Source organism: Gossypium raimondii, chromosome 9 (genome assembly GCF_025698545.1).
Source record: "Gossypium raimondii isolate GPD5lz chromosome 9, ASM2569854v1, whole genome shotgun sequence".
NCBI lineage: Eukaryota > Viridiplantae > Streptophyta > Magnoliopsida > Malvales > Malvaceae > Gossypium > Gossypium raimondii.
In genome coordinates, this window is record NC_068573.1 from 45,725,782 (window position 1) to 45,739,588 (window position 13,807).

The 13,807-nt window shown below is 33.9% G+C and overlaps 3 protein-coding genes and 1 pseudogene across 3 annotated transcripts; 1 reads left to right on the forward strand and 3 right to left on the reverse strand.

Moving 5' to 3' along the window:
- Positions 1 to 39: 39 nt before the first annotated feature.
- Positions 40 to 1,573, reverse strand: LOC105800295 (60S ribosomal protein L37a). Its single transcript, XM_012631325.2, has 5 exons — positions 1,443 to 1,573; positions 937 to 976; positions 563 to 651; positions 367 to 449; positions 40 to 278 (listed from the first exon to the last, which is right to left on the reverse strand). The coding sequence occupies exons 1-5, from the start codon at positions 1,443 to 1,445 to the stop codon at positions 215 to 217; spliced, it is 279 nt and encodes a 92-aa protein (XP_012486779.1). The 5' UTR covers positions 1,446 to 1,573; the 3' UTR covers positions 40 to 214.
- A 142-nt stretch (positions 1,574 to 1,715) lies between these two features.
- Positions 1,716 to 3,885, forward strand: LOC105800296 (uncharacterized). The gene is made up of 3 exons (XM_012631326.2): positions 1,716 to 1,884; positions 1,984 to 2,101; positions 3,576 to 3,885. Exons 1-2 carry the CDS (start codon positions 1,817 to 1,819, stop codon positions 2,096 to 2,098), a joined length of 183 nt encoding a protein of 60 aa, XP_012486780.1. The 5' UTR covers positions 1,716 to 1,816; the 3' UTR covers positions 2,099 to 2,101; positions 3,576 to 3,885.
- A 41-nt stretch (positions 3,886 to 3,926) lies between these two features.
- Positions 3,927 to 7,143, reverse strand: LOC105800292 (beta-amylase 3, chloroplastic-like; annotated as a pseudogene).
- A 308-nt stretch (positions 7,144 to 7,451) lies between these two features.
- On the reverse strand, positions 7,452 to 8,916 carry LOC105800294 (FCS-Like Zinc finger 2). The gene is made up of 2 exons (XM_012631324.2): positions 8,379 to 8,916; positions 7,452 to 8,106 (listed from the first exon to the last, which is right to left on the reverse strand). Exons 1-2 carry the CDS (start codon positions 8,711 to 8,713, stop codon positions 7,920 to 7,922), a joined length of 522 nt encoding a protein of 173 aa, XP_012486778.1. The 5' UTR covers positions 8,714 to 8,916; the 3' UTR covers positions 7,452 to 7,919.
- Between the last annotated feature and the right edge of the window lie 4,891 nt (positions 8,917 to 13,807).

The following is a 13,807-nucleotide window of genomic DNA, read 5'->3' on the forward strand; positions in this document are numbered from 1 at the left end:
GACAAAGACCAACTTAATTTTATGCAAAGTAACAAGATATTCATGAAACAAGAATACTCAAATATTTGAACTTAAATAAAGCTCCAATACCAGAGTTAAGATATAAAATTAAGAACTAAGCGCCATAATTGTCAACAAAATGACTCAAATGGTTTGTAGCCAACACATACACGAACATCATACCAAAGTTGAACATAACGTAGTCAGCAGCTGCTCAACTCTCAGTTTGCTCCCTCAACCTCCTAATAGTACTCCTCACGGTCACAGCGCTGGCAGTGCTGTAAAATAACAAAAGCAGTACCTTGTTAATTACATGGACATCCAAAGAAAAGAAACTGAAACGAGAGGAACAGTGTAGATAATTACTTCAAAGTATAAGCACCACCAGCTTTAACTTTCCCGCAATCCTTGCAGCCCCAGATTCCTACAGCCTTTCTCTTCACTGCATACTGTAGCAGCAGAGCTTATTAGAACAAAGACATGCAACAGATGATGAGCAAAAATATGAACACAAGCCTTGGAACTCAGAAACTATAGGATCAAACAAAACCGAATGCCATACCTTTCCACAGAACTCGCAGAAGTACTTGCTGTGTTGACTCACCTCCATCTTCTTAATTTGCTTCCTCAAACTGGCACCATAACGGGTACCTTCAGTAACAGATAAAACAAGAAAAGGAATCAGAGGGGAAAACTTCAGGTATTGAAATGCCAAAAATCCCATTTTAAGTTAGAATTGTTCCGAGAATAAAGCTACAATAGTTGAAAATTTAAATCAATTTAGATAAAAATCAGAAAGGTAACAGTTTCCAACATTCAAATGGCTATCAAATACCATCTTTCATACAATATCGATCCTTTCTACGTAGAAATTCTGTCTAGAAAACAAAATATGAATTACAAAGATAAGACTTCATAAAATCAAGTAGCACCTACCATATTTTCCAACAATTCCGGCCTTCTTCGTTCTCTTTGTCTGCACCATCAATAAAAGCGAGTTAATAAATCATATTACACCGTGAAGCAACATTAACAAAATAAATAAATCCCATGTGATATCTAATTGCTTTTCTAGCATTTTAGCCTTTAGATTCTAATTCAAAATAAATGAAGATAAAAAAAAAACGACTTGAAACCGACAATGAGACCAATTTATGAACAACCCATCAAAGTTTTTTAACCCGAAAATTGAAATATGATTGCTCGACTTCCTATCTCATTTCCTTTTCCTGCTACGTTGCACAAAAAGGCTGACAACATAGCTATAACACAGTTGATATTTAGCTATAAAATGAGATTATATCTGATTCAACTTGTTCTTATTGCTCCACTAACCAACTAGGCAATTTTTGTGGATAGCATTTTCCCGGAAAACAAACAAGTCTATAAACATATGCAAAATGTTAAAAGAATTTTTTTCAAAGTGAGAAAGAAGAGAATACCATGGTCGCTGGGCTGAGAGGATCTGCGCCTGTCTGGTCCGGAAGGTGAGGAGCGGCTCTTCGAGAGAAAATAACAACGACGAGTTAGGGTTTTCTGGTTCGGGTTTTTATAGAAACTTGAAATGACTAGGTCAAGACAATCGAGTATTCTTCCAAACCAACCCGTAACAAATAAAAATGATGGGCCGGACTATCCATCCGACCCGTATAGACCAAAACTTAAACAAGATTTATTGTAAATCATTTGGGCTGTTGCGACAACCAACCAATGAGAATATCGTCAGTCAGCCCAGCTATGGTAATTGCAATAAAACCCAATCGAGTAGCTAATCCACGCCGTTTCAGTTACCGGGAAAAAGAGAGCAACAAATAATATGGAAAAATCGTTCACTCTTATTCACATGGTTGCCACCGCCGGTGTCTTCTCCGCCGTTTCTTGCTGGTAGCTATTGCTACATCATTTTTTTTCTTTCACTTGCTCTGTTCCATCTTTCAAAGTTTGATTTTTGTTTTTTCACTTTTTTAATAATCATTGATTCAGGTACGGATTCATGTTTGGCAGAGAATCAGCTCGTAAAGAACTTGGAGACTTGATCGAAAATCTTCGCCGCGATAATTCAAGCTCTTCTTCTTCGTCACCTCCCTCGCACTCATGATCGGTACTTTTCAGCTCACTGATTTTGAGAATTTCTTTCGAATGTGATATAATTAGTTGACAGAATTAGCAGCTTCAAATTTTGAATGATGAAATAGACAAATAAGCAATTTCTTCTTTTCTTTTTGTTAGAGGAAAATTGGACACTTTCCTAGTAATTTAATCAGTAGGAGGGAGATTAGAACGAGTGTTTAATCTCTCTATTTCTCATGATAAAAGGAACTTCTCAGAGTATCAGATTGCGATGCTTGCGACTGCTTTAGGAAATGGCTACAGAGATTTATGAGACAATGTTGGTTATCACTCTTTGTGTTGCTTCTTATTAGGAGAGAAAGCTTAAAAGATCCAATGCTAGCAGTTATAATGGCATCCTATTAGATGACTGGATTTTAGGAGGACAGTATTTGATTCAGATTTGACAGGTGTAGCTCATGAAGCTTTTAATGAAATTCAAGTTGAAGGTGTTGGAGAAATGTTGAATGAAGAATGGCTAACATTGCAAAGTCAAAATTTGTCACTTTGAGTCCAAATGATAATGTGAACTATCAATGGTGCATGCAGCTACAAGAAACCAACCGCTGAGGGAGACATCAACTCCTTAAAGGAGGGTTAGGTTAGGACTAGGAAAGTCAGGATGGCCTATTTAGCGCAATACAGTGATGTCAAGATGTAGGTTTTGTGCTCGGTAAATTGGTCAATTCTTTTTCCAGTTTATGGTCGATGATGCAGAAATGAAAAGGAAAGTATATGGTGTTATATCTAAGGTTGAAGGAAGAGGTCTTAAAGGTTGAAGCTATTATAACTTCTGAAATAGTAATAACATATGATACTTGGACTCAAGTGTGAGTGTTGGATAAGGGTATGTGTCTAATATCGGTCCAATTTTTTCCAAGTTTTTCTATGTATTTTGAGGGACATATCCATATCCGAAATGTGTTTGATACTGGTGTCTGACATGGGTACTTAAAAGAGAGATGAAGAGCCAGAGCAATGTATGTAAAAACCAACTTCATCTTTTCGGTTCCAGATCATTCCTAAAAACTTTATGTGAGGATACTACTTAGTGGATGCAGTGTATATGTTTGGATTTTAGACATCGGCTGCATGCATTATTACTTTTATATTAGCTATTAACTGCTTAAAAATAGTACTTTAGTACTTCGGTACTTTGTCCTTGCTATTAACTGCTAATCAGGAACTTCTGATTTTATTTCCTTCTTGCAACAACATGCATGAATGGTTTGGTTGGTTTATTTATCTTTGAAATTTGCTATCCTTTTTTGCCACACTTATCTCAGTTGAAAATATCTCCAACTTACTACGTCTTTTATCTAGCAAACACCGAATGTCTTTGCTTTTAAAGTTGAACTCAAAGAGTTAATATTTGCATTATTTACCTACTTGGATGCATGGAGTTAAACTAATGTCTTGATGAATGTCCTAACTCTAAACTTTCTTGTCGATTGTGGCAAATTCAGCTATATGGAAGCATTGAGGTCAAGGAGCTGTGACCGAACAACTTTCCTCCTCAAGGCTTGAAACTTGGCAAAACTTCACGGAGGCATATTGGGGACATGGTTAAGAGTGCTCATCTGGACTTCTCTGGCTGTGTATTTTCATGTCTTGTAGTTTCTCTCTAGACAACTTTTGTAATGATTTGACAGATTTGGTTCATTATATCTAACTTTTATTCTATGGTTGAAAGAATTATTTGAAACAATTTGGGTGTGTAATTTGAAACAAAGCTCATTGTGGAGTTTCTTAAAAATACATAAACTGTTTTTGATACTTGTGGCCTCGGCCTCAAGGGCAGCGGTGGGGGAGATAGGCTGATAGGGGCTTTGGCCCCCAAAATGGTGAAATTATAGTTTGGTTCTTTCAAAAATTAATACAGTGATAAAATTGCATTCCCCCTCCAAAATAAAATTTACAATTCAATTTCGCCTTGAGTAGGAAGGCTCTCATGATTCAACACTAGTATACGACTCTTTTTCTATAAATAAATTACGGAAAACAATTTAAGTTTCTCGCTCTAAAACGAATGAATTACAACAACAACAACAAAAAAACAAATGTAAATATGCTACTTTGGCATATTATACCAAAAATTATGTGTGATACACTATAGTATATACTGTTGTACATAGCCTGTGTGCCTGGTTTTTATGCAAAAGCTGCCAGTTATTCCCTTGAAACAACCTTTTGTTCATTCTTAAATATGTAAATGCACTCAATCCATTGCCTGAATCTGATCTACTTATTCTAAAACTTGTGCATATCCACCAGCATCATACCTCTCCAGTGCATTTTCTACAGTAAGTTCGCCCTGGGCTGTCTTTGTTGCCATCTTTACTTGTCGAACTAATCCCTCGGGTGAACAATTTGCATACTCAGGTTGTTCCCCATCTTTCATTTCCATGCAGGCGACGTTGAACACTATTCCATGTTTACTGAACATTTATGCAATCGGAAGGTAACCATCTTGATATCGAATGTTATAGTATCCTGCTGTTAGTTCTGCAGCATGAGACCTTGTTCTGTAATGCCAATGGATTCCAGCTACCTTTCCTGAAAGCTTTGTTTCAGTTCCACGGAAAGTTACTTTTGCTGCTGTAAGTATCCTGTCTCCATGCTCTGGTAGTTTTCCCGAGTACCACTCTAGGAAGAACTGTCCGTACTTGGTGTTCCATGCTCCATCCCTTCGGAGAAACCGGTTTCTTCGGGAAATTGCTTGTAGTGACCTGAATCATGCGTCCCACCTTTCCCAGTCATGTTTCCCGATTGCTTCTGACGCTGCTTCGAGTGAAGCTCTCATATACTGTTTCAACACTTAAAAAACTTGTTTAGAAAATCTAATAATCTAAGCTTAGTAATAGAGAAACTTCATTTCAGTTCATAAAAATTCAGTAATTTACCTTGTCATAGCACTGAAATTCTCTAATTCCAGGAAACTTCCATGTTCCATTGCTTTCTGGGTATCTCAGCTCTCCACAAGGGCCCAACCCCACTTGAATTTCCTGATACAGAGAACTTGCATTTATATTTCTAGAGTTTTTTTTTTTTTTTTTGCTTATAGAACTGCATAAAAACTTGATATTGATGATTTGATATTTTAGACTCTAATAGGAACCAAGGGGTTATATCAATGATGCTGATATACCTCTATTTACTTGTATAGTTCGAGATATATAGATGCTTACCACAATAACTCGTCCCAAGTAATCTCTGAACCTTTCCCGGAAGCTCCTCATGTAATCTGTGTAAACCTGAATCGGTGTTCTTCCCCTGAGAACTGGTAGGGAGTCACAACCCAAGGAAATGTACTCGGGGTTCCTCTGCCCCGACCTATCGGTGTAGATGAGGTCCGGGTTCTGCTGATTTCTTTAAGCACCCATGGAGGCAAAGGTATGGTGAATATTCAAGTAAGAAACTTCGGTTCATGTCTCGGAAACCATTTTCGTAAGAGCAAAGAATTTTGAATCTAATACATAATGTTATTGTTTTGGCAGTTGAAATTGAGATGCAGAAGGTGAAGTAAATTTATACCTGCAAGAATCTACGACATTCCCTCCGCACTGATGAAAAGACATGACAACTTGGAGCTTTAGACCATGTTTTTCAACCATTCGGACAAGCTCAGCTTACCCTTCCAAATTGTACTTTAACATCTTTCTCTACTGAACCCCACCAAGCATCCACCATAACTCCTTCCAAACCTGCGTTCTTTAAGGCCATTAAACTCACATTCATTGCCCTTGGTTTATTCAAGGTACCTCCATGAGTTATTGTGTCAAGTGGTAACATCACAAAAAGAGTTATTTTTATTATGGGAAATTGTTAGACTATGTAACTTCTCCCTTTCCTTGCTGTTATTCTTCTTCTGTCCGGTGATCGAGAGCCATGCTTGATCCTGCACCTCGAATTCCTCGCCTGGAAACGGGACAATGATGACAGCCTCATTCGAGCAAAGCAAATGGTGGCTAAGGAATCATCAGGTGTTTTGAAGCTTTTGGTTTCTTCTAGATTGATGAAAGAAGTGGAAGAACGTAAGGTTAAGGCCATTGTTTGTATTTGCTGTTTTTTGGAAAATGAAGAGAAGGAAATGAGATACATGGGGATAAATGAAGACGGTTTGCATTTATATGTATATAATTGAAACTTGGGGTTAAGCTTTTGAAAGAAAAGACAACGTTGGTGAGCCCTGCTTTGAAGGAGAAAAAGGTCGCAACAGATCTACTTTTCGAGGTTAGTTTCTCTGTAACGCGGTTATTTGTTGTCCATTACAAATCGAAAAACCATGTTACTCGGATTGGTGAGTATGGTTATACTTTTTTCAAGTTTCTTTTTTATGTATTTTGAGAGACTGTATTTTCATATCCAGGTGTCAAACATGGATCCCATAAACATACCTTAGAGTCTTTTGGTTTTGTTGATTATTTTGGGTATTCAAAATATGGGGTCGATTTTACATCGGTTCAATACGATGTGTACTGTTTCAGTGCTAAATCAGAACAAGTAACATCTTTTTTCACAACTGTACAAATTTTGATCACGCTAGCTGGAATATGGTATACCAATCGATGCATGAATAATAATAAGTGCACATAATTTACATATTTTGGAATCGAACATTTAGCATTTTACATGATTCTTAGGTGAAATATTGCATCTTAGTTTAGATTACTTATTTCGAGTCTTAATTACATTTATTGATTTTTTAATGTTTTTCTTTTATTTTATGCATTTGTAAATAATTGAGTTTAATTTAGATGTTTTTGAACTTGATATAGGTTTCACGAAAACTTAAGGCTCAAGTTTTGAGACCATTGGTGGTTTTAGATGAAGAATCGAGACAAGGCATACCCGAGAACAAGAAGTTTGGAGCCCCGCCACAGCATGTCGGGAGCAATGACGCCCTAGCCTCAACCAGCGCTCCAATGTCATACGCACTGTTAATGCATAAAATCACATTCTCTATCAATCGCAACCTCTCCCCCTTTCTTTCATTAAAATATCCAAGAAAGAATTCCCAGAAAAATAAAAATAAAAAGAAACCCTCCATTAACTCTTTTAAGTGCAATACAAAACGTAGAATAAGGTGGAGAATTGATTACGAAGCCTTTAACTTGCAAATAGCCATTGTTTCCCCGGTGGGAGTTGTGTGGTGTGGCTCCGGCATAAGCCACAGTTGCCTGCCTTCTTTTAATGAACCTTTTTCAACTTTATTTATTTTTCTCCCCAACCCTTTACCTGTCTATGGCCTCATTAAACCAGTCTAAAGGCTAAAAGGCCATAGGTGAAGGAATTGACTAGGGAAGTGCAATGACAATAAAGGTTAACAATGAACACTAAAATCGACAAAACAAAACAGCTTCTTTTTTATCAAGTTCCATTCATGTCATTCACTTTCCATATTCATGAAAATGAACAGCCAAAAACAACTTTCCTTCCTCTTCTTCATTGATTCATTAGCACTTCCTAAGAAGAAAAAAAGGATCAAATCTAATTATCCACCAAAGAAAACACCCAAAAAAAGAGCCATATCATAGAGCAAATCTAAGGCTATCTCACAGTCTCATATAATACCCTATATCATAACATTCACAGTTAACTTTTAGCATATATGTTTCTTCTCAAGAAAATTGGGATTTTTTTTTAAAAAACCCGGAAAAAGAAACCCTCATAGAGGCTGCTTCTTCTTGTTCTTCCTCTCCTTGGCCCTTTTCTTCATGGATCTCCATGTCCTTTGTTCAAGGTCTTTCTTTTAACTCTGTTTATACAAGGTAGATATATGTTTGTTTTATTTTGCTTGGTGAGGTGATTTAGGCAGCTGCAACAGTGCCTGGTCGGAAAGGGTAGCTTTCAGCTTTTGTTGGAGATGTAGATTTTTTTTGGTCTTTCTTTCTCATAGCTTTAATGGAGGATGAAAGGTTATGGTTCTTTTCCTTAGCTTCATCAATCTCTATTTGTTCTTGTCTACACTCTTCACTACAAAAAGGTGTGTCCCCTCTGCAAGATTTCCAACAACAAAAAACCAAATCCCAATCAGCAACCAAATCCATAAAAAAAAAATCAATCTTTGGTTCCTAAGACACACTTTCATACTTAAAGCGCACAGGAAAAATCATATATTTTATCCAAGATCAAACAATGGGCAGATTCATGGATTTATTCCCTAAAACTAATAGATTAATCAGATCTTTCTGCAATTATTCTCTTTTCAGTCTGGAAAAACAAATAGAACCGATACTGTTGTGAATACAAAAGAAAAATGGACTGACCTGTACATGAAGATGTCTCTGTTACCCCCAATAGGCTTCTTGCAAAGGAAACAAGCATCCAAGAAATGGGGCTGATGGTCTTCAAATCTGGCATCACAAAACCTACCAGACCTTGGAGAAGAAGCCGAAGAACAATAAAAAGATGAAGATGATGATGATGGCAGATTCCTCAAACTACTTCTCCTTGAGTAACAAAGAGGTCTTGAAAAAAATCCATTTTGCTTATGAGTTTGGCAATGAATTCCTGCATACCCAGACTCCATAACTGCAAGAGAAGCCAACCCATTATCTTCTTCAATGAAACAAGGCCTCCTTGAACGTCCAGATGATTCCATTTTTAGCGTTTTGGTTCGGTTTTTTTGTTTTAGAGAAGGTCTGATCTTTGGGTTGTTTCAAAGCAAAACAAAGATGAAGAAAGGAAAGTGAGTGGGAAAAGAAAATGGTGGGTTGATTTTATAGTGGGGGAAGCTCAAAGCTTTGTTCTTTGTTGAGGAAAATTAAAATTAAAGAAAAAAAATAGAGTAAAAACAACTACAGGTTTTCAGGAAATCCGTGCTAGTGAATCTATTGGCTCAAAATACCTGCAATCTCTAAGTCCCTCATTATTTCCAGTTTTCCATTGACATTTTTGCCATTCATTTGGAATTAATTACATTTGTTTTATGAAAATGGATGGTTGGGTTAGTTATGATTATTTATTATTTATTTTTGGAATTTCCTAGCTTTAATATAATGAATATTACGACCCTTACCTTAATTAGCATCGGCATTGATTCTAGTTAGGGTGAGATTTATCAAAAAAATTATATAATAGGTAATGTAATTTTGGCCATTGAACTTGATGACTAGATTTATTTTCATATTTGTACTTTTTCTTAAACTTGATAAATAAATCTATTTTGGTCTTTGAACCGGTATTATGTCAATATTTGATAATGTAATTAGTGTTCTTGGAACAAGATTGGATTGGTCAGTCAGACCGATTAAACCGAGAACTGATTGAGTCGAAAGACGTTGAACTAATTAAGTCAGAAACTACTCGAAATCGGTAAAAACCGAAAATTGAGACAAAAACTAGTTGTTGAATTTGTTTAATATGTTTATTTTTTACTTTTTATAATTTTTAATTGTTCATTTAATTATTGTTGGTCTAACAGTTGAATCGATCAAACCAATTGAATTGAGAATCAGTGGTTTGACTAGTTGTTGAACCGATCCAGTTATTATAGTAATATATGTGACACTCTAAGATTGTGCCACGTCATCACATGAAATTTTATATAATTTTTTTTAATTTTCAAGTGATAATCAAAATTTTATATTTTTCTAAGTTTAAATACCAAAATAATTTAGTTGTTAAGATCATATATCAAAGTAAATAAAAAATATAAAAATTAAAATAAACTTAATTGTAAAAAGCTAAAATTATATTTCTCTGAATCATTTTCAAATAAATCTAAAAATTCACTGAAAGTGATGCATTAGATATGAGGAAATTCCCAAAACGATAATCAATAATCGATTAAACAAACATTTTCGTATATTACTTTTAATTAATTTAAAATAAAAAAATTTTAAGATCTTGGCATTATGAATATAAACCTTTATCACCTCGGTGAAAGAGTGATTTTAAATTGGGATCCGTTTTTTCAGGATCAAATTTTCAATAACGAAAAGTATTATCCTTTGAGGATGATTTTGCCTCCCTTATGCGGAAAGCAAAGGAGAGTGACTCAATCTTACGTAAATATATAATCCTTCAATAAAAAATTTGAATTCACAACAAAATTTTGAATCTATTATAATTTTGTATACCATGAATTTACAAGTGAATATGATTTTTAAAGTTTTTGTATAAAACTTGTTCACTAAATTATTAAAATTTTAGATTACCTTCTGCTTATAATTTAGTTGAAAAAACAAAACAAAAATATTTATGAAATATTTGTGTATTTTGTAAGGTAAACTACACCTAATATCATTAAATTTATATTTTAGTCATTTAACTTTAAAAGTTATAAAATGGTCACTAAACTATTCGAAAGTTTTCATTTAAATCATTGGTTGTTAAAATTGTTGTTATAGCATTTTTGTGTATGTGTCGCTTGTATAAATTGAATGCTCTCTTTCTCATTTTATTCTACAATTCATTTTTTTTCATGAAACAATTTTAATTATCACGAATCTACGAACTAAAAACTAAACAGTCTTTTTCTCTGATCTTCGACAATGGTCGTCCAATCAACTTAGATTTAAGTTATATTCTTCTACATATTGATAAGTATTGATCCACCGTACTAATGGTTAAATTATCACTTGGAGCTCACTAGCCAGACTTAAAAAAAATTAATGATTTAAAAAAATTCAAATAATTCAATGACTATTCTATAATTTTTTAAAATTGAATAACCAAAATATAAATATACTAATAATTTAATTATTAAGTAATCTTTTTATTGAAAGATTTTATACAGTGTAATTTTAAGTTTATTGTTATTATTTTTGAACGAAAGTTTTTTTTATTAAATTGATGTGAAAGTAATTAATTCACGATACAAATTCAGAAGTCAATAATTGTACTAAATAATGCTAATAAATGGAAAAAAAATATTTGAAAGGGAATGGCAATTTCGTGGTTTAGGGGAGATGGGGGGCGAAAAAGAAGGAAACCGCAAGTCTCGTGTATTTTGGGACAAAATAAATCGTTGAAAAACAAAGCCCCACAAATTCCACTGTCCATATTTAACAACAGAGCAAAGCCCCACGCTCGTGCATTGCGCGTTAACATAATGACCACAGTAATCATGGTGGACCGTGGTGGGTCTTTCCAGAGACTTGTACTACCGGCTGTACTAAAAATGAGCCACCACTATTTTAGATTTTTAATGAAAATTGTTAGCAGTTAAAACACAATAATTAGCTATTATTTATTATTAGTTAGAGCCTACCAAATTTCTCAATTAATTTGCAACGGATTTTGGACAGAATTAAACTCCTAAGTACTAACCGTTTCTTAATTGGAATTAGATAGTATTTATATCATTCTTTTTCTTTTTATATGTCTTTGATTTTCAATATTATTACAAAAAATCAAACAAAATTTAATAATAAAATTGTTGATGTAATGTATAACAAGAGAGGAGAGTGGTTGCTACGGAGTTCAGTTCACCCAGTTGGGACTGAGAGTCGGAGGTTATGGAGAGTGCGTAAAGGTTGAGAGTATGTTGGTAGAGCCTAGGCTTGATATTCTATTAAGGTCGATATTTTCTTCATCTTTCCCGAGGGTATTTATAGGCAAGGGTTTCGTGTAATATGGTATTAACGTGTTAGGCTTGTCATCTAGCCATCATTATAACGCGTTTGAGAGAGATGCATTCGATGGGATGAGAATGTTTATGACATGACAAATCTTGCCATTCGTTCTGATTCTGATGGGATGAAGTAGTTGAGCACGCGTGATGTTGGTGATCAACGACTTCATGTTCCTAATGAAGATTGAGTCATCCATTGTCTGAGTAGTCATCCCGAGAGGATGAGTTCACAAGTAACTTCTCAACTTGCCAGTGATAGGTTTACTGTTTAGACACCTTTTAAGATTGTCATGTGTCATAGCATGAATGGGGTATAAAAAAATAAAAGTTAAGCATGAACTTCATCCCATTACTTGATAAAAGTGAGAAAATAGTTAAACAATTTATATGTAATAAATTAGGTAATACTATTAAATGCTGTCATTAATTGACTGAATTAAAACAAATAGTTCAACAATTTACATGCAATACATTAAGAGCAGTTAGGGGGAAAAGTCGAAAAAGATATGCAAAGTAAGCTATTCTTTTTTTTATATTTAGGGAAATATGTCGATTTTGGAGAGATAAACATGACATATAAAATATATAAGTGAGTAGGAGAGGAATCGAACCCAAGACTTAAAGATAAAACCGTTAAACATTTAACTATCTGATAAAAAGAGTTGCTATGTAAGAAAAAAACGTTTTGTAGAAAGCACTTTTCTCAGGACGCACTTTCAGCCATGTCAGTTGAAAATGCTTCCTGCAGAAAGCGTTTTTTGCTTCTCTCTCTATATCGATCTATTTTCATAAATATACGGTCTATTTTGCAAAAAGAAAATTCTTCCTAATTTTCCCCAATAAATTAATACAAATAAACGGTTAGACTAATTTCTTGATTTTCTTAAAATCTAAATATCAAATTATGAGAAATTAAAACAGATAAATATATTTTTCAATTTTGTTTAGAATTAGACTTAAAAAATTGAAATATATGACTCGAGGTTTATTAAATTAGTTTAATAAAAGCATTTAATCATTCAACATGGTTTTAGAACATAGGGAAAAAAGATAAATGGCCCGTTTTCAACAAAGTTCGGAGAAAAAGTCTTTGTCAATTCAGTTCAAAATAGTAGAGTCTTAAATCTTAATCATCAAATTTTCTTTTTTCCTTTTTAGAAAAAAGAAAAAGTACTAGGACCAGAAAATGGGGGTACCCCACGCGCCACACATGCAAGTACGACTTGTTAGAAACTCCCCCCCCAAAAAAAAAACCATTGCAAAAAATCGACGGTTTCGAATGCTCCTTGCTGTGCACTTTCACTCCAACTTCTTTACGTCACTCGCTTTCGCTTTTTTTTTTCCCTCTTATTCTTTTGTCGTTTTATTCGCTTTTTTCCTCTCACTTTAACTTCGGCGGGACCCGCCTCCCAAACCCATCGATTGTGGGGACCACCCCTTCTCCTTGTTTTTTTTTGGCCTTTTTGTTTTAATCATTGATGATGCCATTATTTTGCCTTTTGATGCTCATTTTGATAGCTTGATGGCAGCCTCCCTTTTAAATAAATATAAAAAATATATATCAATATTTTGCCAGTTGTTGTCCATTTCCGGATTTACTTGGAATCAATGTTTTTTGTATTTTATTTTAAAAAAACTTTACTAGCATTCACTTCATTGTTAACAAAAAGTGAGAAATACACTGACTAATACATTTTAAAAATAAAATAAAATTTATACCTATGTAAAATATATAAACATGAGAGTTAATCCTTTCAAAGATTCTTAAATTATAATTTAATTTAATTTCAAAATTTTAAAATAAAATAAAAGTTATACTTATGTAACGTGTTAAAAAATAATTCTTTTAAATTTTTATAAAAATTAATTCTTTCGGAGTTTGCGATTGTCTATCCTAATAATATTATCTTTAAAGTTCTAAATATGTTGTATTAGATTTAAACTAGTATTTAATGTCTAAATTAATACCAAACTAATAGAAATACTTGATTGATACAATATTTATTTTTGAGAAATGAATTACAATAATTTGAAATTTATAGCCCAATAAAAAAGTTGAGTGATAATATGGGGGTGTTTTTTGGAATTAATCCTAAAATGAATAAAGAAAAGGGCAGA

Bases quoted from the DNA above. Each gene is read 5' to 3' on its own strand.
- LOC105800296 (XM_012631326.2), top strand. From the start codon at position 1,817: ATGGAAAAATCGTTCACTCTTATTCACATGGTTGCCACCGCCGGTGTC. The intron at 1,885-1,983 runs GTAGCTATTGCT...TCATTGATTCAG, and splicing joins TTCTCCGCCGTTTCTTGCTG to GTACGGATTCATGTTTGGCA.
- LOC105800294 (XM_012631324.2), bottom strand. From the start codon at position 8,713: ATGGAATCATCTGGACGTTCAAGGAGGCCTTGTTTCATTGAAGAAGAT. The intron at 8,107-8,378 runs GTCAGTCCATTT...GAAATCTTGCAG, and splicing joins AGAGACATCTTCATGTACAG to AGGGGACACACCTTTTTGTA.
- LOC105800295 (XM_012631325.2), bottom strand. The intron at 652-936 runs GTAGGTGCTACT...CTGTTACTGAAG, and splicing joins CGGAATTGTTGGAAAATATG to GTACCCGTTATGGTGCCAGT. The intron at 279-366 runs GTAATTATCTAC...GTTATTTTACAG, and splicing joins GGTGGTGCTTATACTTTGAA to CACTGCCAGCGCTGTGACCG.